Source organism: Melanerpes formicivorus, unplaced genomic scaffold (assembly GCF_026170545.1).
Source record: "Melanerpes formicivorus ecotype bairdi unplaced genomic scaffold, bMelFor1.0.p_v2 SCAF_134, whole genome shotgun sequence".
Taxonomy (NCBI): Eukaryota; Metazoa; Chordata; class Aves; order Piciformes; family Picidae; genus Melanerpes; species Melanerpes formicivorus.
This window is the reverse complement of record NW_027142486.1, coordinates 238,993-266,724: the sequence shown is the minus strand read 5'-3', so window position 1 is coordinate 266,724 and position 27,732 is coordinate 238,993. Positions and strand designations below refer to the sequence as shown.

Sequence of the window (27,732 nt, the reverse complement as noted above, 5' to 3'; positions counted from 1 at the left end):
AACTAGGCACATGGCTCCAGCCCCATTCCTAGGGAACAAATGCCCTCAACATTCGAGCATGGTGGGGAAATAAAAGCAAAAAAGACAGGATGTGGTAACTTTGGGGTTTTATTGACACAACTGGGCAACCTGAGTGAGATCCAAAGCATTGGGGAAGAACCAGACACACCCTGGCAAAGCTCAAGCCAGCTCCAATGGCAGCTCCAGCTGTGCCAACTCATCACCCTAATTATTCTCATCACCACTAATTGCTGTTCAGAAGGGCAGGAGGACTTTGTTCCTGCTGGAGCCCCCAGCCGCTGAGAAATGCAAGTGGAAAGGAGGTGATCCCGGTTCCATCTCCTGGAAAGGCCATTTCGAGGGGCTCACAATTATCCCAACAGACCCAGGGTGAGTCTATTTGTGCCTGCTGCCCAGTGTGGGCTGGTCACAGGCATGGGTACGGCGATGCTGGGTGAGATTAGAGCGCTGGCTGAAGCTCTTGCCACAGACACTGCAGCTGAAGGGCTTCTCACCAGTGTGGGTGCGGCGGTGCTGGGCCAGGGTTGATCTGCTGTTGAAGCTCTTGCCACAGGAGGAGCAGCTGTAGGGTTTTTCACCGCTGTGGATGAGGCGGTGCTGGAGGAGAGTGGAGCTCAGGGTGAAGCTCTTGCCGCAGTCAGCACAGGGGAACAGATGCTCTCCAGTGTGGATCCGGCGGTGGATGGTGAGGCTGGAGCTGCGGCTGAAGCTCTTGCCGCAGTCACCACAAATGAAAGCCTCTTCCCTGGTGTGGACACGGCGATGGTTTGTGAGAGAAGGCTTGTAGGTGAATCTCTTATCACAGTCCTGACACGCATAGGGCTTCTCGCCAGTGTGGATGCGGCGGTGCTGGGCGAGGTTGGAGCACTGGCTGAAGCTCTGTCCACAGTCGGAGCAGGTGAAGGGTTTCTCACCGGAGTGCATGCGGCGGTGGATGGTGAGACTTGAAGAGCTGTTGAAGGTCTTGCCGCAGGCGGCGCAACTGTAGGGCTGCTCGTTGGTGTGGATGCGGCGATGCTGGGTGAGGTTGGAGCGCTGGCTGAAGCTCTGGCCGCAGTCAGAGCAGGTGAAGGGCTTCTCACCAGAGTGCATGCGGCCGTGCTTGGTGAGGCTTGAACTGCTGTTGAAACTCTTGCCGCAGGTAGTGCAGCTGTAGGGCCTCTCGTTGGTGTGGATGCGGCGGTGCTGGGCGAGGTTGGAGCTCTGGCTGAAGCGCTTGCCGCAGGCGTCACAAGTAAACGGTTTCTCACCAGTGTGGACACGGCAATGCTTCATGAGGGAGGACTTGTCAGTGAATCTCTTACCGCAGTCCCCACACACGTAGGGCTTCTCTCCAGTGTGGGTGAGGTGGGAGCTGCAGCCGAAGCTCTGGCTGCAGGCAGCGCAAGTGAAAGATTTTTCACTGGTGTGGGTGCGACAGTACTGTGTTGGGGTGGAACTCTGAGTGGACCTCTTGCCACAGTCACCACAGACACAGGGCCTGGTGCCAGGCTCGGGGCAGTGGTGCTCCACCGGCTCTGTGCCAGGGGAAAAGCTCTGCCCACACTCAGGGCTCTGATTCAGTTGCTTGGGGGGCACAGAGAGGGCTGCCATGGCTTCATCCTCTTGCTCACACTCCTTCTCTTCTTCCTTATCCTGGTCATCTTCATCCTCATTGTTCTTCTCCTCCTCACACTCAACATTGTCATACTCTATCTTGTCATCTTCATTCTCCTCTTCCTTGGGGCTGCATATCAGTTGCTCCAAATTGTTCCCTGGATGCTTCTTTTCCTCCCACCTCTTGTCCAGGTCCTCCTTCTGTGAGGCCATGCTGGTGGGGCAAGGGCTCACCTCTGTGCCTTAGGGAAGATGGAAGCACCTGACCCCAGGAGCTCAAGCCCTGAGATCCTGCCTGGGCCATGACAGTCCCTGACACCCAACACCTCCCAACATTCAGCTGGGGAAGCTGTGCTCTAGGTGATAGAACACCTATACAACACCACCAGCCCAACCATGTCCCTGGTGGCTTTGCTGTCCCATGGCCCTGTGTCCCCCACCCCCAGTGCCACTGTTGTTGGAAGAGTGCAGTGGAAAATGTGGCTGAGGAAGCATCTAAGGAACTGGGCTGGAAGCAGGAGCACAAGAATGGAAGACGCCTGAGACTAATGGCTGGGATCAGCTGGAGGGCTGAAAGAACAGCCCTGGAAGCTGTGCTCAGGGTGCATCCACCTGCTATATGACAACAAATGATGACTCCCCAATGTGCACCTTGAGCAACTATTCCTTATGACTCCCACTTGCACTACCAAGAAATTTCACTTTCACAGGGTTGCAGAGATGCTCCTGCTTGTCAGCCTCACAAATGACAGCCTTCGGGTTAGTCTCTGTGAGATTAATCAATTGACTTTTACCCTGGTGGCATTCCTGGAGGAGGAGGAGGAGGAAAGGAGGAGGAGGAGGAGGAGGAAAGGAGGAGGAGGAAAGGAGGAGGAGGAAAGGAGGAGGGGAGGAGGAGGAGGAGAGGAGGAGGAGGGGAGGAGGAGGAGGGGAGGAGGAGGAGGGGAGGAGGAGGAGGGGAGGAGGAGGAGGAGGAGGGGAGGAGGAGGAGGAGGGGAGGAGGAGGAGGGGAGGAGGAGGAGGGGAGGAGGAGGAGGGGGGGGAGGAGGAGGGGGGGAGGAGGAGGGGGAGAGGAGGAGGGGGGGGAGGAGGAGGAGGAAGCATTAGGACATATTCCTGATTTGAGGAAGCCTACTTTAAAATTCACATCTATTAAACAAGGTCCATGAGAAACTTCTCTCCATTTCAGAGAAAGATTAAAGGATGCCATAGACAAACAAGTCAACCATGAGGAGGCAAAGGAAACTTTTCTCAAGGCACTTGCCGTGGAGAATGCAAATGCAGAGTGTAAGAAAATGATTCTGCCCTTAAAGGAGCCTACGATGGTAGAGGTGATCAAGGCGTGCCAGAAACTAAACACTACAGCATCAGCCATAGAGGCCATGGCTGCTAACACAGCTCCCACAGTGGCTCTGAGCCACAGCTCTTAAAAGTTCTCCAAGATGTTTTAACTGTGGACAGAAGGATGTGATGGTTTAACCCACCCACAGCAAACGAAAGCTCGGCTGCAGTCAGTCGGAGAAGCAAATGAAGGTGCTGTATTTTACAAGGAAGAAGGGAATGCAATGAATAGACACAAAATACACAGTAGGGACAAGAGCATGCAGGGGCTTTTATCAAAAAAAGAGGCAAACAGCACACAAATCCTCCTTGGGCAGGAGGATACTGCCCTGCTCCCCCTCAACCTCTCCCTCCTTTTCCCCTCTGGTTAATTAGAAGAAAGGAGAAAAGGGGAACTGTTAGAGGGATTTTGTTTTAGTTGTCTCAGGTGTTGTTAGAAAGCTGGCAATGCTTATCCCAAGGTCGTTAGATGATAAGCAGTCTCTGTCCCAGAGCAGCATCCATGCCAGCACAGAGAGACAGAGTGAGAGTGAGAGAAAAATGTATGTGGCAGTTTGGGCTGGGTGCCCCCCTGCTGCGGCCACATAAGACACACCCCTGGGGTCCCGAGGGTCCAGCCCAGAGGGTGGACACAGGAAGCTGTGTATTTCATCCCATAATGTCCTGCTCCCTATAAAACCACCAGCAAGGTCTTACACTTTCTCTTTCTTCCCTCACTACTCCTGTGGAGATGCTCCCTATCTGGTAATGGAGGGGGGAGTCATCTTGCAGCCTCTTGGGCCTGGCCAGGCCTAATGCCAGGAGGAGAAGGGGGAAGGGCAATCTCAGACCTGGCCAGCTGAGATTAGCCTAACAGTGGAGGTGGGGGAAAGAGCGAGCCCTGGGGGTTTTGGGTATATTCTCAGGTGGGGAGAGGAGAGTGTTGGGATGCTTCTGGGTATGCTTTGGGATCTCCTTTTGTCACTGTGGTTGTGGTTCTCTGTAAAACATTCTCTGCTTTTCCATTTCAACTTTCCACCACTTCTGCCATCTCTTTGTTCCAGTCTTGTTTCTTCTGCCCCGGTGGGAGGCAAGAGAGGCTCTGCCTCAACCTGGAACAATGTAAGCTTGTACAACCACATCCCACTCATCTACCAACAACATTCCTATCGCTATTCTTTTCTGTTTTACACCCAACTATTCAGCTGGGGAATTTGCAGCTATCTTTCTTAAAGGCACAGCCTGAAACTGTCACAAAGGGACATCAGAGCCGGAAGTGTAATACAACACAACGGCCTGCTGACTTTCAGCAAAGTGCCTTTTGCTTTACATGCCGGAGGCAGGATCAGCTCTCTGATCAGTGTTGGTCTAAATTCAGTATCTATGGATGTGATGGGTTACACCCATCCTGAAAACAGGGTGGAGGGCTTGCGAGTCCTTTGCCCTCCCTGCAGGGTGTTTTTCCCCCTGGGAAACTCAGTCTATTCCATTCCCCCTCCCTGCCCAGCTAGTGTATAAAAGGAAGGACACTGCAGCCATTAGCTCTTCTTGGCTTCTGCCTTTCCTGGACAAGAGCTACTGCAGCTGCCTTCCTGCTCCTCTGCCACATGGTCGGGCCTGATCCTTCTCCCTGCTGCCTCCACACCTCTCCAGAGAGACTGGGTTTGTATTCTTATTTATATTCCCCTCCCCTCCATCCTTGTTCCTTGGCCCTTGTGAACCTTACCTGCTATTGGTTTTTATATATATATTTTAAAGAGAACTCTTTACCTCTCTACTTCCAAGCCAACTCCAGATTATTTCTTGGTAGATTTGCTCCTTCCCTTTCTTTTTTTTCCCCCTCTCTGTTGGGAGGGAGGAGGGGGGAGCAGGGGAGGGATTCTCAGCCTTGCCACCATCTGAGCTCTTAAGTCCCAGTTAAGGCTCAAACCACCACAATAGAAATTCCTTACCAGTGATGACAGGAAACAGGCAACAGAGCGCAGGGAGGGGGCACGCCAGAATACAAAATCCTGGCCTCAGACAATCATTAACTCTTCCCTCCCAGCCACAGAGAGGAGTGCTGGACTGGATCTTGCCACAGTGCAATCAGTTACAGTAAGAGACTACAGTGTGTGTAAGATGCCACTAAACACATATGGTCCAATTGGTAGAGGACTGAGTGCCTTGCTGATAGGGCATTCAAGTGCTACTTTAGAAGGACTATTGGTACTGCCTGGTGTTATTGATTCTGATTTTGCAGGTCAAATACAAGCCTTAGTGTGGACTCCATCCCCTCCTGTCTTTCTTCCATCAGGAAGCCTTATCACACAGCTTGTGCCTTTCACAAATCAAGTTAGCAATGTAGGAGGAAAAAAGAGGAACACCTGACTTTGGGGCCACAGGAAAACATCAAATATACTGGACTCAAACTTCAACTACTAAAAGGCCAACTTCTGCCAACTTCTACTTAAAAATGCAAAACCTTCCAAGATTCCAATTTGTGGTATGATTGACACAGGAGCTGATGTGATCATTATTTCAGCACAGGACTGGCCAAGTTCCTGGCCTTTGATGAAAACTTCAGATGCACTCTCTGGCACCGGAAGAGCAGCAGTGGCACAGCAAAGTGCCTTGTATGTCCAAATTGTGACTCCAGAAGGGCAGATTGCCACCATTCACCCGTGTGTCTCCACAGCACTCATGAATCTCTGGGGACGAGATGCTCTGTCACACTGGAATGTTACTATTATAGTTTCATAGTTTCATTCAGGGTTGGAAGGGACCACAAGGATCATCTAGTTCCAACCCCCCTGCCATGGGCAGGGACACCCCACACTAGATCAGGCTGGACAGAGCCTCATCCAGCCTGGGCTTAAATACCCCCAGGGACGGGGCCTCGACCACCTCCCTGCACAACCCATTCCAGGGTTTCACCACTCTCATGGTGAAGAACCTCCTCCTCACATCCAGCCTGAATCTCCCCACCTCCAGCTTCATTCCATTCCCCCTAGTCCTATCACTCCCTGAGATCCTGAGAAGTCCTTCCCCAGCCTTCCTGTAGGCCCCTTTCAGATACTGGAAGGCCACAATTAGGTCACCTTGGAGCCTTCTCTTCTGCAGACTGAACAGCCCCAACTCCTTCAGTCTGTCCTCATAGGAGAGGTGCTCCAGCCCTCTGATCATCCTTGTGGCCCTTCTCTGGACACGTTCCAGCACCTCCACATCCCTCTTGTAATAGGGGCTCCAGAACTGGACACAGTACTCTAGGTGGGGTCTCACCAGGGCTGAGTAGAGGGGGAGGATCACCTCCCTCGACCTGCTAGCCACACTTCTCCTGATGCAGCCCAGGATCTGATTGGCTTTGCGGGCTGCAAGTGCACACTGAGAGCTCATGTTGAGCTTTTTGTCCACCAGCACCCCCAAGGCTCTCTCTTCAGGGCTACTTTCCAGCCAGTCACTGCCCAGCCTGTATTTGTGCCTGGGATTGCCTCGGCCCAGCTGCAGGACCCTGCACTTGCTCTTATTGAACTTCATGAGGATGGCTTGTGCCCACCTCTCCAGCCTGTCAAGGTCCCTCTGGATGGCCTCCCTTCCCTCCAGCGTGTCTGCTGCACCACACAGCTTGGTGTCATCAGCAAACTTGCTGAGGGTGCACTCAATGCCACTGTCCATGTCCCCCACAAAGATGTTGAATAAGACAGGTCCCAGGACTGATCCCTGAGGGACTCCGCTTGTCCCTGGCCTCCACTGGGACATGGAGCCATTGACAGCCACTCTTTGGGTGCGGCCATCAAGCCAGTTCCTTATCCATCTAGTGGTCCACCCATCAAATCCATGTGTCACCAGTTTGGAGACCAGGATGTGGTGTGGGACAGTGTCGAATATTAGCACCACTTCACATTTTTTGTAGGGGTCATTGATTCAACAATCTCCTTTCCTACAGCACCAAAGCTCACTTGGCTTACTGAAACACCACTGTGGGTGCGTCAGTGGCCTCTTAGTGAGGAAAAACTCACACTTTAAAAGCCTAGCACAGGAACAACTACAAGAGGGACACATTGTACCCTCAACCAGTCCTTGGAACAGCCCAGTTTTTGCAATAAAAAAGAAGAATGGAACCTGGAGAATGATACAAGAAAAATAAATGAAGTCATAGAAGATACAGCTGGGAATGCCTTCACCCACCATGACACCTAAGGGCTGGGACATTATAGTCATAGATCTAAAGGATTGTTTTTTCACTATTTTTCTTGACCCACAGGACAGACACAAATTTGTTTTTTCTATTCCTTCCATTGATAACTTAGAACCTTTACAGAGATCCCAATGGAAAGTTCTACCCCAAGGAATGAAAAACAGTCCAAGTATTTGTCAGAAACTTGCAGCTGAAGCTCTCTATGAAATAAGAAGACTGTTTCCAGATCGTTTCTGTTTGCATTACCTGGATGATAAACTTTATTAGAATAATAAAACCTTTATTAGAATAAACCAAACCAGGTTGGAAGAGACCTTCAAGATCATCGTGTCCAACCCATCAACCAATCCAACCCACCCAAACAGCTAACCCATGGCACCAAGCACCCCATCAAGTCTCCTTCTGAACACCTCCAATGATGGCAACTCCACCACCTCCTTGAGCAGACCATTCCAATGGGCAATCACTCTCTCTATATAGAACTTCTTCCTAACATCCAACCTGAACCTCCCCTGGTGCAGCCTGAGACTGTGTCCTCTTGTTCTGGTACTGGCTGCCTGGGAGAAGAGACCATCATCAGCCTGTCTACAACCTCCCTTCAGGTAGTTGTAGAGAGTGATAAGGTCACCCCTGAGTCTCCTCTTCTCCAGGCTAAGCAACCCTAGCTCCCTCAGCCTCTCCTCACAGGGCTTGTGTTTCAAACCCCTCACCAACTTTGTTGCTCTTCTCCGGACTCGTTCCAGCAAGTCAACCTCCTTCCTAAACTGAGGGGCCCAGAACTGGACACAGGACTCGAGGTGTGGCCTAACCAGTGCAGTGTACAGGGGCAGAATGACCTCCCTGCTCCTGCTGGCCACACTCTTCCTGATGCAGGCCAGGATGCCATTGGCCCTCTTGGCTGCCTGGGCACACTGCAGGCTCATGTTCAGCCTACCATCGACCAGCTTCAGACAAAACTCCGTTACAACAAATAGCTCTGCAAACACAAGCAGCTTTACAAAGAAGAGGACTTAAAACTGCCTCAGCCAAAACTCAAACAATTCCTCCCTGGAAGTATCTAGGTTGGAAAATTTTATATCAAACCATTGAACCACAAAATATTACACTGGATATTACTGCAAGCCATGTGACTGATTCACAGAAATTGCTAGGAACACCACACTGGATATGTCCATCTTTAGGGATTACTAATACTGAACTCACTCCACTTTTGGATTTGTTGAAGGGTGACAATGCTTTGTTATCACCCTGGCAGTTAACTGCTGAAGCTGAGCAGGCTGTTTCCCAAACTGAAAGAGCTTTGAGACAAAGGAAAGCTCACAGGCGACACACCGATCATCCTGTTCTGTTATTTCTCCTATTCTGTTATTTCTCAGGCTGTGTCAGGGGAGGTTCAGGCAGGATGTTAGGAAGAAGTTCTTCATAGAAAGAGAGATTGGTCATTGGAATGTGCTGCCCAGGGAGGTGGTGAAGTCACCATCCCTGGAGGTGTTTAGGAAGAGCCTGGATGAGGCACCTGGTGCCATGGTTTAGTTGATTAGATGGTGTTGGGCGATAGGTTGGACTCGGTGATCTCAAAGGTCTTTTCCAATCTGGTCACTTCTATTCTATTCGGTTTTGTGACTCTTTGCCAAGCTTATGGACTTGCAGGCCAGTGGATATCATCCCTGACCGATCCTTTCATTATCCTAGAATGGATCTTTCTGCCAAATCAACCCCAAAAGACCACTGATGCTCAAACTGAAGTGATGCCAGATGATAGCATAAAAAGCCGTAAAAGAGTTTTACAGCTCTCCGGACAAGAACCATCCACAGTTTGTGTTCCCATAACTGCAGATTATTTAGATTGGTGTCAAGCAAATAGTTTGTCTTTACAGGTAGCCTTGGAAGGCTATCCAGGAAAAATTGAGATACATTTTCCATCACAAATTGCTGAATTTTTGCAAGGACATTGTGTTAGTGTCCAAGCCATTGTGCCACTCAACACCTGTGGAAGGCCCAACAGCGCTTACTGATGGCTCGGGAAAGTCAGGCAAGGCTGCCATACTCTGCCAGGAACACAAAGAATGGAAACAAGAAATCTTTTCAGTCCAAGGCTCACCACAAATTGTGGAGCTATGTGCTGTGACTCAGGCTTTTTTAAAATGGGAAAAATCTCCTTTAAATGTAGTTACTAACTCACAATAGATATGGATAAGGAAGTGGCTTGATGGCCGCACCCAAAGAGTGGCTGTCAATGGCTCCATGTCCCAGTGGAGGCCAGGGACAAGCGGAGTCCCTCAGGGATCAGTCCTGGGACCTGTCTTATTCAACATCTTTGTGGGGGACATGGACAGTGGCATTGAGTGCACCCTCAGCAAGTTTGCTGATGACACCAAGCTGTGTGGTGCAGCAGACACGCTGGAGGGAAGGGAGGCCATCCAGAGGGACCTTGACAGGCTGGAGAGGTGGGCACAAGCCAACCTCATGAAGTTCAATAAGAGCAAGTGCAGGGTCCTGCAGCTGGGTCGAGGCAATCCCAGGCACAAATACAGGCTGGGCAGTGACTGGCTGGAAAGTAGCCCTGAGGAGAGAGACTTGGGGGTGCTGGTGGACAAAAAGCTCAACAGGAGCTCTCAGTGTGCACTTGCAGCCCGCAAAGCCAATCAGATCCTGGGCTGCAGCAGGAGAAGTGTGGCTAGCAGGTCGAGGGAGGTGATCCTCCCCCTCTACTCAGCTCTGGTGAGACCCCACCTGGAGTACTGTGTCCAGTTCTGGAGCCCCTATTACAAGAGGGATGTGGAGGTGCTGGAAGGTGTCCAGAGAAGGGCCACAAGGATGATCAGAGGGCTGGAGCACCTCTCCTATGAGGACAGACTGAAGGAGTTGGGGCTGTTCAGTCTGCAGAAGAGAAGGCTCCCAGGTGACCTAATTGTGGCCTTCCAGTATCTGAAAGGGGCCTACAGGAAGGCTGGGGAAGGACTTCTCAGGATATCAGGTAGTGATAGGACTAGGGGGAATGGAATGAAGCTGGAGGTGGGGAGATTCAGGCTAGATGTGAGGAGGAGGTTCTTCACCATGAGAGTGGTGAAACCCTGGAATGGGTTGTCCAGGGAGGTGGTCGAGGCCCCGTCCCTGGGGGTGTTTAAGAGCAGGCTGGATGAGGCTCTGTCCAGCCTGATCTAGTGTGGGGTGTCCCTGCCCATGGCAGGGGGGTTGGAACTAGATGATCCTTGTGGTCCCTTCCAACCCTGAATGAAACTATGAAACAGGTTGCTAATGTGATTCCTAGTCTAGAGAAATCCTGGCTTAAGCACATTGCAAATGAACAATTATTTTTCTTGTTTAAAAATGTGTGGAATTTATTAACATATCAAGAACATTCTTTTTATGTCATGCATGTCAGAAGTCATACAAACCTTCCAGGATTTACTACAGAAGGAACAGAATAGAGCAGAACAGAACTAATCAGGTTGGAAAAGACCTTTGAGATCATCGAGTCCAACCTATCACCCAACACTTACATTTCCTCTGCATCTCTCTCCAACACCTCAGATTTTATTACAAGCTAGGTTGTCTCATGACTTCTTTCATCAGGGTGCTAAAGCTCTGAGAACACAATTTGCCCTCTCATGGACACAGGCAAAACAAATTGTTCCTGCCTGCCCAGACTGCCAAGCCTTCGCCCCTTCAACTCGAACAAAGACCAGCCCACCTGGGCTACAAGCTCTACAGCTATGGCAAACAGATGAACTCACATTCAGGAATTTGGTCAACTGAGTTGCACTCATGCTCCTGTTGATACTTTTTCAGGAGCACTCTGGGCCACAGTGCATACAGGGGGAAAAGCAGGGATGTTATTAGACATTGGCTTTCTGCATTTGCAGTACTGGGAACTCCTCACACCATCAAATCTGATAATGCTCCTGGATATATCCCTCAGAGAACTGAAGAGTTACTAAAGCAATGGGGCATAACACATCTGACTGGCATCCCACACCCCCTACAGCTCCAGCAGTTGTGGGATGCACTCACTGAACATGGAAAGAAGGGTTAGAAAAACACAAAGGGGAATGGTTGGGGAATGTCCTCAGAACAGACTCAGTAAAGCATTTTATGTACTGGATTTTCTTTCTCTTACAGCAGCAGACACACCAATAATTCATTCTCATTTTGCTTCACTGCAGTCCAAAGATCTTACAGGGAGTCCCCAGAAAGCCAAGGTCTACATAAAGTCTCTGCATGATGGTAAATGGGAAGGCCCTTGTGGTTTATTAGCCTGGGGAAAGGGATATGCTTGTGCTTGAACAGACTCAGGTGGATCCCAGCACAAAGTGACCAGCCCTTACCAGACCTTCTGAGGAAGTGACACAAGATTCCTGAGACCAGAGAATGATGAAGCCTCTGATACCCTCTGTGACAATCACCCTAACACTGAGTTACCCATTAACTGAGTACCACCCTTCCTAACTAATTCCATGGAACAGTAACAATATATGGGTAACCTTAGTTAAGGCCTTGTGAGAGACTAAAAGTTGGCTCTCCTGGTGTGACTCAACAAAGATAAAATCACTTGCTGCTTGCCCAGATAATATATGTTGGGCAGAGCCACTGGAAGGAAGGTGCAAAGACCATGTAGGAATCCTGTCTACCAATCCTGGATGCAAATCACCTTGTGATTGCATCATGATAACACTGGACTGCAGCTGGCCTACAACAGTGGCCCAGGGACCCAGCCACCACGCCTTCAGGACAAGATAATCTCCACCCATCAAGTACCCTGAAAAGGGTGAGACAATGGATTCACCACCTGTTTCCTGATGTGTAATGAGCGTGGGGGCACGTAGGTGGGGAAGGAGGAGGATGAGGCCTCCCCCCTCCATCCAGACCCCTGCCCAAACACACAGGAATGCACAGAAAGATTTCCTGGGGAACGATACCTGGACATTTACCTAAGGAGGATTTCCTGGACCATGAATTTCTGAGGGACAATACTTGGACACATAGCTAAGGACTAAAAACTTTATATAAGACTTGAGCAACTACTGGCTTGACAGAATAAAAATGGAGATGAAGGAAAACAGGAGAAGGACCATGCCACTGAGAAGGAAAAGCCCAGGACAATGCTGCTCCAGAGAAAAGAGCCTGTGGAGCCTGGAAGAAATGGACTGAACCTCTCTCTGTGCCCTAAGCTCTGCCTGCTGCAACTCATGGAGCTGAAGAGGCTGCCCAGAGGACCACAGCTCTTCTCCAGCCAAAGCCTCAGCACCCTTTCTCTACAGCCCCAACATCTCCTGCAACACCTTTCCTCTACAGAATTGTCTCTACAGACCCAACATCTCCTGCAGCACCTTTCCTCCACAGACTCAAACTGTCTTGGGGGGGGTGAGGGGTGTGGGAATATAATTCCTTTCCTCTTCTCTCTCTCTCTTCTATTTTCTCTCTCTCCCCTTCTGATCCATCCACTTTATTAATGTAATCAATAGTCTAGCTGTTGATATTTTGGCCTCATTTGTGCCTCTCATTTCACAACACGGGAATAGTCAAAAGAACTGAGTCTCCTTCCCTCTCTGGACCAAGACAGGCCTTGAGTTTTTGTGCCTCCATGGCACAGCCAGAACAACCACTTCATATATGTCTGGTAGCAATCCCATTAGCAGATCCCTCAGAGATAGTAAAGGAATTAAGTTCACAGTTGCCCAGAATAAAGTGTAAAACCAGCATGCCAATGTGCATTGAGGAAATGAGTACTGGGATAATTACCTGGACAAGATCAATGTAGAACCACAAGAAAGAGAAACCTTAGGCAGTGTAAAAATGCCAGCATGCACCTACTGCAGTTACACAGGATCCAAGGAATCCTAGGAAAAACACCTGGACACAAGAGGTCACTCCAGCAAATCCTAGGTTTAGAAACGATCCCATGTGGTGTAAGGTTACTCATGGGAAAGAAAAAGGTGAAGGACTGTCAAGTACTGATTGGCCTAGAAAATTACCCCCAGGAATTGTTCTTATCTGTGGGCATCAAGCCTGGCCTGGCTTGCCCTCTAGGATGATAGGAGGGACCTTGCTCTGTGGGATGCCTTACTCTGTTAACACCTAATGTTAGTATGATATTAAACCACACCCAGCTGGCCTCTCACAGACACAGGAGAAGCCTCAGTGGGAGCAGCAATTGTAGGGATGACACAGATTTGTGACATAAAGGAGAAATAATAGCAGCTAAGCATCCTTACTCCCAGAGCAGCTGCTGCAAAAGCTCTCATGCAGTTGGGGTCGGAGTGGCTGGAGAGCTCCCAAACAGAGAGGGAGCTGGGGGTGCTGATCGACAGCCACCTGAATATGAGCCAGCAGTGTGCCCAGGTGGCCAGGAGGGCCAACAGCATCCTGGCCTGCATTAGGAATAGTGTGGCCAGCAGGAGCAGGGAGGTCATTGTGCCCCTGTACTCTGCTCTGGTTAGGCTGCACCTTGAGTCCTGTGTCCAGTTCTGGGCCCCTCAGTTTAAGAAGGACATCGAAACACTTGAGCGTGTCCAGAGAAGGGCAACAAGGCTGGGGAGAGGCCTTGAGCACAGCCCTGTGAGGAGAGGCTGAGGGAGCTGGGATTGTTTAGCCTGGAGAAGAGGAAGTTCAGGGGTGACCTCATTGCCCTCTACAACTACCTGAAGGGTGGTTGTAGCCAGGAAGGGGTTGGCCTCTTCTCCCAGGCAACCAGCACCAGAACAAGGGGACACAGTCTCAAGCTGCGCCAGGGGAGGTTTAGACTCGAGGTGAGGAGGAGGTTCTTCACCAAGTGAGTCATTCGTCATTGGAATATGCTGCCCAGGGAGGTGATGGAGTCACCGTCCCTGGAGGCGTTCAAGGGGAGATTGGACGTGGCCCTTGGTGCCATGGTCTAGTCATGGGGTCTGTGTTGATAGGTTGGACTCGATGATCCTCGAGGTCCTTTCCAACCTAAGTGATACTGTGATGCTGTGAAACAGAAGGAGCTGTTGGTTAGCAAAACAAAACCTCACATCAGAGCTAGGGAGTGATTTGGCTACCGAGCATCAGTCTATCAGACATGCTACTTCACAGAACAGGGCTGCCACAGATTTCTTGTTACCCATGGTCATGGGTGTGAAGATTTTGATGGGATGTGTTGTGTGACAAATCCAGTTCCCCCCCACCAGCAAATAAAACCCTGATGGATTGAACAGCAAAGACTCACCAGGACCAGACCTTTCTTGGACTGGAGAGAAGATCTTCCATGGATGGAGCTTACCTGGATGGATAAAATCTCTCCTCAAAACTGGATTGCTGATTTCATTAATTGCTTTTGTTGTATTGCTAATTTTACCCTGCTTGCTTTTATGCACGTGGGAAGTGTGAGAAGGTGGAGGGACAGTGTGCTCCTGTGAGAAACACAGCAAGGGGGAATGCAGAGGGGGGTTTGCCTTTGCTCCCGTTAGAGAAGGCTGTGTGTGGTCTGTGACTCACAGAGGAATGTGAACATCTTGTAGCTGAAGGAGAGAAATGAGGCAGAATTTGGTTGGATGTGTTAAAATGATGTTTTGTTACTTTGACCTATTGTGTGCCTTAATCACACACATGCCAGTGGAAAACAGCCAATGAAGATGTGGCACCTGTGCCTCCTGACAGACTAGAGAACCTTGCTGTGGAAGGTAACAAACATCTTTGCCTGCTTACATCTTGTCCTGGGAGCTGTGCTCAGGGTGACAGAACACCTATACAACACCACCAGCCCATCCATGTCCCTGGTGGCTTTGCTGTCCCATGGCCCTGTGTCCCCCACCCCCATTGCCACTGCGGTTGGAAGAGTGCAGTGGAAAATGTTGTGGCTGAGGAAGCACCTAAGGAACTGGGCTGGAAGCAGGAGCACAAGAATGGAAGGGGCCTGAGACTAATGGCTGGGATCAGCTGGAGGGCTGAAAGAACAGCACCAAGCCAAGGGGGGGTTACAGATGAGGGGTGGGGAGGGACCCTGCAGCCACCTCATGCAGGAACCTCATGTAGGGGGACAGAGAGGGAGTGAGACCTCAGGTGACTCCTGCCCCACAGTGGGGTGTAGGGGTAGGACCCCCAGGTGCCTGCTTGGGTTGGGTGTCAGCCTGGAGATGTTGGATGCTGGAGGCTGTCCTGAGCCAGGCAGGATTTGGGTGTTTGAGCTTCTGGGGTCAGCTGCTGCCAGCACCCTTGTAGGGAGGAGCCAGGCAGAGCCACACAGCTGCTGCAATAACCCCTGCTGCCCCCTGCTGCCCTGACCCTCCATCCACCTGTCCTTAGGCACATCTGCACCCACTCTGTGTCCTCTGAGAGTCTCCACAGAGTCACCAAGGGCCTCAGAGCTGATCTAGAGCCCCAGCATGGCCCAACAGTAGCCCCTGCATGACAGCCTGGAGGAGAACACCCTGGAGAAGAAGTTGGGGGAGCTGAAGTGCAGCCTCAAAAGGAAGAGGAAGAGAAGGAGGCTGAGATCAAGAATGAGGAGGATGACAAGGAGGAGTACAAGAACAAGGAGGATGAAGACAAGATGGAGGAGAATGAACCTGCAGTGCCCCCTCTGTGCCACCTGAGCAGCTGAACCAGGGCCTGAGTGCAGGCAGAGCTTCCCACCCAGCTCAAGGTCGATGCAGCACCAGGGGTCCCACCGTGGCACCTGACCTTTCCTGTTCAAAACCCTTCCAAAAGGCCTCCAAAGATCATCAAAATCCTTCCAAGACTTGGCAAAAACCTTTAGAATTCTTTAAAATCTCTTTGAATCTCTCCTAAAAACTACTTCTGAAGATACTTTGGTGACTCTTGAGGCTTATTTAGTTTCATAGTTTCATAGTTTCATTCAGGGTTGGAAGGGACCACAAGGATCATCTAGTTCCAACCCCCCTGCCATGGGCAGGGACACCCCACACTAGATCAGGCTGGACAGAGCCTCATCCAGCCTGGGCTTAAACACCCCCAGGGACGGGGCCTCGACCACCTCCCTGGACAACACATTCCAGGGTTTCACCACTCTCATGGGGAAGAACCTCCTCCTCACATCCAGCCTGAATCTCCCCACCTCCAGCTTCATTCCATTCCCCCTAGTCCTATCACTACCTGAGATCCTGAGCAGTCCCTCCCCAGCCTTCCTGTAGGCCCCCTTCAGATACTGGAAGGCCACAATGAGGTCACCTCGGAGCCTTCTCTTCTGCAGACTGAACAGCCCCAACTCCTTCAGTCTGTCCTCACAGGAGAGGTGCTCCAGCCCTCTGATCATCCTTGTGGCCCTTCTCTGGACACCTTCCAGCACCTCCACATCCCTCTTGTCATAGGGGCTCCAGAACTGGAGGCAGTACTCCAGGTGGGGTCTCACCAGGGCTGAGCAGAGGGGGAGGATCACCTCTCTCGACATGCTGGCCACACTTCTCCTGCTGCAGCCCAGGATCTGATTGGCTTTGCGGGCTGCAAGTGCACACTGAGAGCTCATGTTGAGCTTTTTGTCCACCAGCACCCCCAAGTCTCTCTCCTCAGGGCTGCTTTCCAGCCAGTCACTGCCCAGCCTGTATTTGTGCCTGGGGTTGCCTTGACCCAGCTGCCGGACCCTGCACTTGCTCTTATTGAACTTCATGAGGTTGGCTTGTGCCCAGCTCTCCAGCCTGTCAAGGTCCCTCTGGATGGATCCCTTCCCTCCAGCCTGTCTGCTGCACCACACAGCTTGGTGTCATCAGCAAACTTGCTGAGGGTGCACTCAATGCCACTGTCCATGTCCCCCACAAAGATGTTGAACAAGACAGGTCCCAGGACTGATCCCTGAGGGACTCCACTTGTCACTGGCCTCCACTGGGACATGGAGCCATTGACAGCCACTCTTTGGGTGCGGCCATCAAGCCAGTTCCTTATCCATCTAGTGGTCACCCATCAAACCCATGTGTCACCAGTTTGGAGACCAGGATGTGGTGTGGGACAGTGTCAAAGGCTTTGCTCAGCCCCAGGTAAACGACATCAGTTGCTCTCCCCTCAGCTATTAATTTTGTCACCTGCTCATAGAAGGCCACCAGGTTGGTCAGGCAGGATTTGCCCTTGGCAAAGCCATGCTGACTGTTCCCAATCACCTCTTCACTATTCTTTTGAGCGAGTAGTGACTCCAGGAGGATCTGCTCCATGATCTTTCCAGGCACAGAGGTGAGACTGACTGGCCTGGAGTTCCCTGGTTCCTCCTTCTTGCCCTTTTTGAAGATGGGGGCAATGTTTCCCCTTTTCCAGTCTGTGGGGACTTCACCAGAATGCCAGGACTTAGGTCATCTGCCAGGATTTAGGTCTTCAAGATGCTTCCAAAAAGGCTTAAAAACCTTCCAAGGGGCTCTAAAAATCCTCAGCAGCTCTTCCAAACACCTAAAGGCCCAGACAAAATCCTCACTAAATCCTTTCCAAACCCCTAAGAGTTCCTAAAGCTATCTCAGGATGCATTAAAACCTCTCTTTGTTCTTCCCCCCAGCACGCTGGAGAGGTGTTAGTGAGATTCTGCCTTCCCCAAACTCTTCAAAGATGCCTGAAACCCCCTCAAGACCTCTTTAAAAAGCCAAAAACTCTTCCACAGGGATTCACAGAGAAGCCTGCAGCCCCTGCCCGGAGGAAAGGGCCCAGAGAGGGAGCCAGACCTCAGGTGCCCCCTGCCCTGGGGTATGGGGTGGGATGTGCAGGTAGGAGCCTGAGTGCCTGCTCAGGTGGTGTTGGCTGTCAGAAGGTGTCAGGGGACTGCCCTGAGCCAGGCAGCATTTGGGTGTTTGGGCTTCTGGGGTCAGGTGCTGCCAGCACCACTGCTGAACTAACCCCTCCCACCTCCTTGACCCTCCCTCTCTCCAGCCCTCAGTCCATCTGCACTCCCTCTGTGCCTCAGGGCACTCACCGAGGCCCCAGGGCTGATCCAGAGCCCCAGCATGGCCCCACAGAAGCCCCTGGAGGAGAATACCCAGGAGAAGAAGTTGGAGGAGCTCAAGTGCAGCCTTGAGGGAGAGGAAAAGGAGGAGAAAGATCATTGGATGCCAGGGGTTGGAAGGGACCCAAAGAGATCTTGGAGTCCAACCCCTGCCAGAGCAGGGCCATAGAATCCAGCACAGGAACACAGCCAGGCAGGGCTGGAAAGCCTCCAGAGGAGACTCCACAACCCCTCTGGGCAGCCTGCTCCAGGGCTCTGTGACCCTCACAGGGAAGAAGTTCCTCCTGGGGTTGAGGTGGAACCTCCTGTGCTGCAGCTTCCATCCATTGCCCCTTCTCCTACCCCAGGGTGCAGCTGAGCAGAGGGAGGAGAAGGCTGCAGGGAGACCTCAGAGCAGCTCCCAGCCCCTGCAGGGGCTCCAAGAGGGCTGCAGAGGGACTGCTGCCAAGGGGCTGCAGGGCCAGGAGCAGGGGCAATGGTTTGGGCTGAGAGCAGAGCAGGTTGAGCTTGGATGTGAGGAACAAGTTCTGCAGCAGGAGGCTGCTGGAGCACTGCCACAGGTGGCCCAGGGAGGGGCTTGGGGCCATGCCTGGAGATCTCCAAGGGGAGGCTGCACAGGGCCCTGGGCAGCCTGCTGCAGCTGAGGATGTCCCTGCTGGCTGCAGGGCTTGGACTGGGTGACCTCTGCAGCTCCCTTCCAGCCCAGGTGATTCCATGGCTCTGGGTTGCCACTGCCTTGAAACTCAAAGTCAGACTGAGCTGCCCTGGGGCTGTGCTCCTGTGCCAGGGGCTCAGCTCCCCCTGGGGCTGCCCTGGGGCTGTGCTCCTGTGCCAGGGGCTCAGCTCCCCCTGGGGCTGCCCTCCTGTGCCAGGGGCTCAGCTCCCCCTGGGGCTGCCCTCCTGTGCCAGGGGCTCAGCTCCCCCTGGGGCTGCCCTGGGGCTGTGCTCCTGTGCCAGGGGCTCAGCTGCCCCTGGGGCTGCCCTGGGGCTGTGCTCCTGTGCCAGGGGCTCAGCTCCCCCTGGGGCTCTGCTCCTGTGCCAGGGGCTCAGCTCCCCCTGGGGCTGCCCTGGGGCTGTGCTCCTGTGCCAGGGGCTCAGCTCCCCCTGGGGCTGTGCTCCTGTGCCAGGGGCTCAGCTCCCCCTGGGGCTGCCCTGGGGCTGTGCTCCTGTGCCAGGGGCTCAGCTCCCCCTGGGGCTGCCCTGGGGCTGTGCTCCTGTGCCAGGGGCTCAGCTCCCCCTGGGGCTCTGCTCCTGTGCCAGGGGCTCAGCTCCCCCTGGGGCTGCCCTGGGGCTGTGCTCCTGTGCCAGGGGCTCAGCTCCCCCTGGGGCTGCCCTCCTGTGCCAGGGGCTCAGCTCCCCCTGGGGCTGCCCTGGGGCTCTGCTCCTGTGCCAGGGGCTCAGCTCCCCCTGGGGCTGTGCTTCTGTGCCAGGGGCTCAGCTCCCCCTGGGGCTGCCCTCCTGTGCCAGGGGCTCAGCTCCCCCTGGGGCTCTGCTCCTGTGCCAGGGGCTCAGCTCCCCCTGGGGCTGCCCTGGGGCTGTGCTCCTGTGCCAGGGGCTCAGCTCCCCCTGGGGCTGCCCTGGGGCTGTGCTCCTGTGCCAGGGGCTCAGCTCCCCCTGGGGCTGCCCTGGGGCTGTGCTCCTGTGCCAGGGGCTCAGCTCCCCCTGGGGCTCTGCTCCTGTGCCAGGGGCTCAGCTCCCCCTGGGGCTGCCCTGGGGCTGTGCTCCTGTGCCAGGGGCTCAGCTCCCCCTGGGGCTGCCCTGGGGCTGCGCTCCTGTGCCAGGGGCTCAGCTCCCCCTGGGGCTGCCCTGGGGCTGTGCTCCTGTGCCAGAGGCTCAGCTCCCCCTGGGGCTGTGCTCCTGTGCCAGGGGCTCAGCTCCCCCTGGGGCTGTGCTCCTGTGCCAGGGGCTCAGCTCCCCCTGGGGCTCTGCTCCTGTGCCAGGGGCTCAGCTCCCCCTGGGGCTCTGCTCCTGTGCCAGGGGCTCAGCTCCCCCTGGGGCTCTGCTCCTGTGCCAGGGGCTCAGCTCCCCCTGGGGCTGTGCTCCTGTGCCAGGGGCTCAGCTCCCCCTGGGGCTGCCCTGGGGCTGTGCTCCTGTGCCAGAGGCTCAGCTCCCCCTGGGGCTGTGCTCCTGTGCCAGGGGCTCAGCTCCCCCTGGGGCTGTGCTCCTGTGCCAGGGGCTCAGCTCCCCCTGGGGCTCTGCTCCTGTGCCAGGGGCTCAGCTCCCCCTGGGGCTCTGCTCCTGTGCCAGGGGCTCAGCTCCCCCTGGGGCTCTGCTCCTGTGCCAGGGGCTCAGCTCCCCCTGGGGCTGTGCTCCTGTGCCAGGGGCTCAGCTCCCCCTGGGGCTGCCCTGGGGCTGTGCTCCTGTGCCAGAGGCTCAGCTCCCCCTGGGGCTGTGCTCCTGTGCCAGGGGCTCAGCTCCCCCTGGGGCTGTGCTCCTGTGCCAGGGGCTCAGCTCCCCCTGGGGCTCTGCTCCTGTGCCAGGGGCTCAGCTCCCCCTGGGGCTGTGCTCCTGTGCCAGGGGCTCAGCTCCCCCTGGGGCTCTGCTCCTGTGCCAGGGGCTCAGCTCCCCCTGGGGCTGTGCTCCTGTGCCAGGGGCTCTGTGGTCCCAGGCTGCTGTTTAAGGTTCCTTGGGGTCCATTTTAGGGTCCTGGGCTCCACTGGGGCATCCTGCTGCAACACTTTTGAGTTCCAGGACTCATTCTGGGGTCCCCCAGGGCCAGTTTGGAGTCCAGTGGAACATTTTATGGCTCCAGAGGAGCATTTCTGGGGCCATTTCCAGCTTCCATTGCTAAAGTGTCCTGGAGCTCAATGGCCCCCAAGTGGTGGGCTGTCCCCCAAAACCGGGGGTGTCCTTCCCAGGAGCCAGGGGACCCCAAAACAAAACACCCTGAGGGAGAATCTGGAACCCCCTGCAGAGCAGCACACAGGGGCAGGGGGGGTTTGGGGGCATCCTGCAGTTAAGAGGCTCCCCAAAACCCTGCAGTGGGGCTGGGGGCACTTGAGGTAGCAGCACAGGGCTGGGCACAGCAGAGCCCCACAGGAAGGGGCTGGGGGGGCACAGAGGGCTCGGATGCCACCACCCCCAGCACAGCCAAACCTCCCCAGGGCTGGCAGCAGCACCAGGAGCTGCTAAGCTCAGGCTCAGCACAGCACCCACGGCTGGCACCCCCCCCAGCACCCAGAGCACAGCCTGGGCTCCCCCCCCCCGGCACCCTGGGCACAGCCTGGGCTCCCCCCCCCAGCACCCAGGGCACAGCCTGGGCTCCCCCCCCGGCACCCAGGGCACAGCCTGGGCTCCCCCCCCCGGCACCCAGGGCACAGCCTGGGCTCCCCCCTGGCACCCAGGGCACAGCCTGGGCTCCCCCCTGGCACCCAGGGCACAGCCTGGGCTCCCCCCCCCCGGCACCCAGAGCACAGCCTGGGCTCCCCCCCCGGCACCCAGGGCACAGCCTGGGCTCCCCCCCCGGCACCCTGCCGGGCACCGGTGGCTGCGGCTGGAGCGCAGCAGCAGCCAGAGGCAGCCTGCAGCTGCCCCTAGCAGGGGGCTCCAGCAGCACAGGGAACCCCCAAACACACCGACCCCTGCCCACCCCCCCCCGGACCCACACCCGCACCCCACCCCCCAACAGCACAGACGACACCCAGGGACCCTGCACACCTCTGCCCTGCCCCACAGACCCCCCCCCCAGACACAGACCCCCCCCAGACACAGACCCCCCCTAGACACAGACCCCCCCCAGAGCACAGACCCCCCCCCCCCAGGCACAGACCCCCCTCGCAGCCCCACACATTCCTCACCCCGCCTGCAGCCGGCGCGGAGGCGACGCAGAGCAGGAGGCCGAGGAAGGGCTCAGCGCGCAGGCGGCCGCCGGCCCCCGGGGGCAGGCTCCCGGCGAGCACAGAGCGCTGCGAGGGAGGCGGTGGCCGCGGCCCCGCCGAGCGGAAGCAGCTGTGGGGCCGGAGAGGAAGTCCCGCCCACAACTGGGCGTCAACAGCCAATGAGAGGCGCCGGGAGCGAGGCAGCTCCTCCCCCTCCCCGCCCCCGAGGCACAGCGAGATGCTGCCGCTGCCGGCCGCGGTGCCGGGGGGGGGCAGCCGCGGTGCCGGGATGGGGCGGCCGCGGTGCCGGGGGGGGGGGCGACCGGCAGCTGCCGGATCGTGAGCTGCGGCGGGGCCGGAGGGGCTGAGGGGCTGGGGAGCGCCGAGGGCGGAGGGAGCGGAGCGGGGCATCAACTGCCAATGAGAGGCGCCGGGAGCGAGGCAGCTCCTCCCCCTCCCCGCCCCCGAGGCACAGCGAGATGCTGCCGCTGCCGGCAGCGGTGCCGGGGGGGGGGGCGGCAGCGGTGCCGGGGGGGGGCGAGCGGCAGCTGCCGGACCGTGAGCTGCGGCGGCGCCGGAGGGGCTGAGGGGCTGGGGAGCGCCGAGGGCGGAGGGAGCGGAGCGGGGCATCAACTGCCAATGAGAGGCGCCGGGAGCGAGGCAGCTCCTCCCCCTCCCCGCCCCCGAGGCACAGCGAGATGCTGCCGCTGCCGGCAGCGGTGCCGGGGGGGGGGGCGGCAGCGGTGCCGGGGGGGGCGAGCGGCAGCTGCCGGACCGTGAGCTGCGGCGGCGCCGGAGGGGCTGAGGGGCTGGGGAGCGCCGAGGGCGGAGGGAGCGGAGCGGGGCATCAACTGCCAATGAGAGGCGCCGGGAGCGAGGCAGCTCCTCCCCCTCCCCGTCCCCGAGGCACAGCGAGATGCTGCCGCTGCCGGCAGCGGTGCCGGGGGGGGCGGCCGCGGTGCCGGGGCGGGGGGGGGGCGGGCGAGCGGCAGCTGCCGGACCGTGAGCTGCGGCGGGGCCGGAGGGGCTGAGGGGCTGGGGAGCGCCGAGGGCGGAGGGAGCGGAGCGGGGCATCAACAGCCAATGAGAGGCGCCGGGAGCGAGGCAGCTCCTCCCCCTCCCCGCCCCCGAGGCACAGCGAGATTCCATGAAAATCTCTGAGCACCTCACAACAACTGATTCTGAAGAGGGTTTAGGGACTTTCTAGGCTTGTTGGTCAGTTTTGACACACTCCAAGCACACTTACAAATGGTTACAAACTGCCCTAAAAATCATCAACAACTCTTTAGAACTCTAAAACCCCATTAAAAACTGACTGAAATCTTTCAAAAGCTTTAGAACTTCCTAAAACCACCTAAAGCTGCACTCAAACAGCTTCCTTGAAGACTTGGGAAAGTTTATTAAGAATAAACCTTTATTAGAATAAACCAAACCAGGTTGGAAGAGACCTTCAAGATCATCGTGTCCAACCCATCAACCAATCCAACCCACCCAAACAGCTAACCCATGGCACCAAGCACCCCAGCAAGTCTCCTTCTGAACACCTCCAATGACGGCGACTCCACCGCCTCCCCGGGCAGTCCATTCCAATGGGCAATCACTCTCTCTGTGTAAAACTTCCTCCTGACCTCCAGCCTGAACCTCCCCTGGCGCAGCCTGAGACTGTGTCCTCTTGTTCTGGTACTGGCTGCCTGGGAGAAGAGACCATCATCCTTCTGTCTACAACCTCCCTTCAGGTAGTTGTAGAGAGTGATAAGGTCACCCCTGAGTCTCCTCTTCTCCAGGCTAAGCAGCCCCAGCTCCCTCAGCCTCTCCTCATAGGGCTGTGTTCCAAACCCCTCACCAACTTTGTTGCTCTTCTCAGGACACCTTCCAGCAAGTCAACCTCCTTCCTAAACTGAGGGGCCCAGAACTGGACACAGTACTCGAGGTGTGGCCTAACCAGTGCAGTGTACAGGGGCAGAATGACCTCCCTGCTCCTGCTGGCCACACTGTTCTTAATGCAGGCAAGGATGCCATTGGCCCTCTTGGCTGCCTGGGCACACTGCAGGCTCATGTTAAGCCTACCATCAACCAGCACCCCCAGGTCCCTCTCTGCCTGGCTGCTCTCTAGCCACTCTGACCCCAGCCTGTAGCACTGCATGGGGTTGGTGTGGCCAATGTGCAGAACCCGGCATTTGGATGTGTTCAATCTCATGCCGTTGGATTCTGCCCATCTGTCCAGCCTGTCGAGGTCCCTCTGCAGAGCCTCTCTACCCTCCAGCAGATCAACTCTTGCCCCCAGCTTGGTGTCATCAGCAAATTTACTGATGATGGACTCTATGCCCTCATCCAGATCATCCATAAAGATGTTAAAGAGCACAGGGCCCAGCACTGATCCTTGGGGCACACCACTAGTGACTGGCTGCCAGCTGGATGTGGCACCATTCACCACCACTCTCTGGGCTCGGCCCTCCAGCCAGTTCCTAACCCAATGCAGTGTGCTCCTATCCAAGCCATGGTCTGACAGCTTGGCCAGGAGTTTGCTATTGAGAGGACGAAGCTCATGCCATAGCCTCTGCCATTGAGCTCAGTGCTATTAAGTCTTCTCTCATATACACAAGCAAACTCGTAGCCTCTGCACGATGAGGAGAAGCCAGCATCCAGGGAGGCCTGCTGAGCCTCAGCCCTGAGGGTATCTCCAGAGGAGGGACCTTCGCTGAGCCCGAGAAGCTCCAGGTCACATTGCCAGTGTCACCGAGTGGCAGAGCCCACCGTGCCTCCAGAGCACTGGACCCCTGAGGGTAAGATCTGCCCAGCTGTCAGGAAGGGACTTAGCCGAGTCCAGCAGTCCACACGTCTGCGTTAGCCCTAAGCAGCAGACCCACGGGCAGACACAACCTGTGTGTGTCAGATAGGAAAGCAGGATCGCATGCCTGTGTAACCCTGCCGTTGCGGGAGAGGAGTCACCGCTTCTGCCGCTCTGTGCCTCAGGGAAGCCCAGAGCACTGTCCGTGCCTGTGCTCCAAAGCCCAGACTGCTCTCGGAGAGTCCTGCTGCTCCTTCGAGCCAAGCGAAGGGGAAGCTGCCGCTCCACGCAGCCGTGCTTCTTCCCTGGGGCCGTCCACGCCAGCCCCGAAGCCATTGCCACAGGGCCGACCCTGCTGGGTCCAGCCCCGCCTGCTACTGTGCCAGCTCAGAAACCTCCATGCCCACCGGGAACCATTGCCCTGCCCTGCCATGCCGGCTGACTCTGTGAGGGCCAACCCCCTCCCAGGACCAGCCCTGCCAGGCCGACCTCACAGGACTGATCCCTGTGGTCTGGAGGGAACTGCCCGAGTCCTGCATAGGGAACCTGCCTACCAGCTAGCCTAGGTTCCACCTCCTCTCTTCCAGGAACAGCTGCAAAGGATTCTCTGGATGCAAGATGGATTCTCTTTAGATGCAGTTCCCTTATCAGTCTGGAACAGTGTGGAACAGGCCCCAGCCACGTGGTTAAACAACTAAGAGCAGCAGCTGCAGGAGGGTGTTGGCAAAATGAGGGCAGGAGGAGAGAGAGAGCAAAGAAATCACCACCCCCCACCCCTGAAATAGGGTTGTGGACAGGAAGTGGGAGTGGAACAGACTTTGAGCCGGGGACCCCTTCCCCTGGGAAGGTGCCAGGTCTCTGCCCACCTGGTGTCAGGTTTTCTTCTCAACCCACTCTGCCCAAGGCTGGGCTTAAACTGGCACACATGCTGCCAGCAGTCCACATCAGCACATACAATTTTCTGTGCATTCTCACCCAGAGTGAGATTGTTCTGTGGCACACAAGAAACTTTTCCATCTTCCTGCATTCCTCACCAGGTGCATCCTGGTCCTTGGGCAAAAGCAATCCCACAAATGGGTTTGCATTGACCTTGGGCAGGGCTAACCCAAACCTTCTTCCTTAGGATGTTCTTTATGTGTACCACAGGAACTTTATCAGCTTCTGCAGCACGCGGCAGCTTGGCCTGAATCATAGAATCATAGAATGTTAGGGGTTGGAAGGGACCTCCAGAGATCATCATGTGAGAAATTGTTTCTAATATTTGGCTTTCTCAAGGGGAATTCCTGGGCACCGTGGGGTTTGATCATTGGGCTGATTGGTTGGTTGTGGTCTGTATTGTGTGGGGTTCATTCTTGTGTGTTGGGAGGGAAAGGTGAGGTGCCAACATGTCTAAAGACTGGCCAGGTCAAAAGTGCAGGTTTTGTCTCAGTCCTATGGAGAGGGGTGGGAGCGTGCTGGGGAATATCACAGTCTCACAGTATCACTTAGGTTGGAAAGGACCTCAAGGATCATCGAGTCCAACCTATCAACACAGACCCCATGACTAGACCATGGCACCAAGTGCCACGTCCAATCTCCTCTTGAACGCCTCCAGGGTCGATGACTCAACCACCTCCCTGGGCAACTCGTTCTAATGACGAATGACTCGCTCGGTGAAGAACTTCCTCCTCACCTCAAGTCTAAACCTCCCCTGGCGCAGCTTGAGACTGTGTCCTCTTGTTCTGGTGCTGGTTGCCTGGGAGAAGAGGCCAACCCCTTCCTGGCTACAACCACCCTTCAGGTAGTTGTAGAGGGCAATGAGGTCACCCCTGAGCCTCCTCTTCTCCAGGCTAAATAATCCCAGCTCCCTCAGCCTCTCCTCCTAGGGCTTGTGTTCAAGGCCTCTCCCCAGCCTTGTTGCCCTTCTCTGGACATGCTCAAGTGTTTCGATGTCCTTCTTATGTATGTTTGAATATGAATATGTCTGTTTGCCGTCTCTGTAAGTTCAACTCGTGTTGTTAGGATGCGCCTCTAGCAAATTCGCTCTGAGCCCAGCGCTGTGTTGCCTTTGTTTTATAACAAACTGGTTACAAATTTCAGCAGTGAGCTCGTTTCTCACAATTGGAAGTAAAAACTTCGGTTGCTGTGGGGATAAAGTCATGATTCTGGGCCCAGGCTAATAGCCCTTTTGATATCCCAGAATCGTCAGTAATACCTCTCACGGAGAGGAGAGTTTGGAGGGCGTTTAGCACAGCCTCTTCTGTTTCGTGGGTGTCATAGTTTGGGCTGGGTGTCCTCTGCTACAGGGGTGTTTCCTGTGTCCAGAAGTCCAGCCCAGTGGGTGGACACAGGAAATCAGGTTATTTCCTACCATGATCCCTTGCACCACTATAAGTTTTACGGCAGGGTCTGGCACTTCCTCTTTCCTTCCTCCTCGCCACCTGCTAACTGGGGGAGAGATGAGATTTAACACATCCAAGTGCCGGGTTCTGCACATTGGCCACACCAACCCCATGCAGTGCTACAGGCTGGGGTCAGAGTGGCTGGAGAGCAGCCAGGCAGAGAGGGACCTGGGGGTGCTGGTTGATGGTAGGCTGAACATGAGCCTGCAGTGTGCCCAGGCAGCCAAGAGGGCCAATGGCATCCTGGGCTGCATCAGGAACAGTGTGGCCATCAGGAGCAGGGAGGTCATTCTGCCCCTGTACACTGCACTGGTTAGGCCACACCTCGAGTACTGTGTCCAGTTCTGGGCCCCTCAGTTTAGGAAGGATGTTGACTTGCTGGAAGGTGTCCAGAGAAGAGCAACAAAGTTGGTGAGGGGCTTGGAACACAAGCCCTATGAGGAGAGGCTGAGGGAGCTGGGGTTGCTCAGCCTGGAGAAGAGGAGACTCAGGGGTGACCTTATCACTCTCTACAACTACCTGAAGGGAGGTTGTAGACAGGCTGATGATGGTCTCTTCTTCCAGGCAGCCAGCACCAGAACAAGAGGACACAGTCTCAGGCTGCGCCAGGGGAGGTTCAGGTTGGATGTTAGGAAGAAGTTCTATACAGAAAGAGTGATTGCGCTATGGAATGGGCTGCCCGGGGAGGTGGTGGAGTCGCCGTCATTGAAGGTGTTCAGAAGGAGACTTGATGGGGT

The 27,732-nt window shown here is 55.3% G+C and overlaps 1 protein-coding gene across 1 annotated transcript; it reads right to left on the bottom strand.

Annotated features, from left to right (window-relative positions):
• Positions 1 to 19: 19 nt before the first annotated feature.
• On the bottom strand, positions 20 to 18,018 carry LOC137456644 (zinc finger protein 135-like). Its single transcript, XM_068168210.1, has 2 exons — positions 17,979 to 18,018; positions 20 to 1,859 (listed from the first exon to the last, which is right to left on the bottom strand). Exon 2 carries the CDS (start codon positions 1,828 to 1,830, stop codon positions 397 to 399), a length of 1,434 nt encoding a protein of 477 aa, XP_068024311.1. The 5' UTR covers positions 1,831 to 1,859; positions 17,979 to 18,018; the 3' UTR covers positions 20 to 396.
• Between the last annotated feature and the right edge of the window lie 9,714 nt (positions 18,019 to 27,732).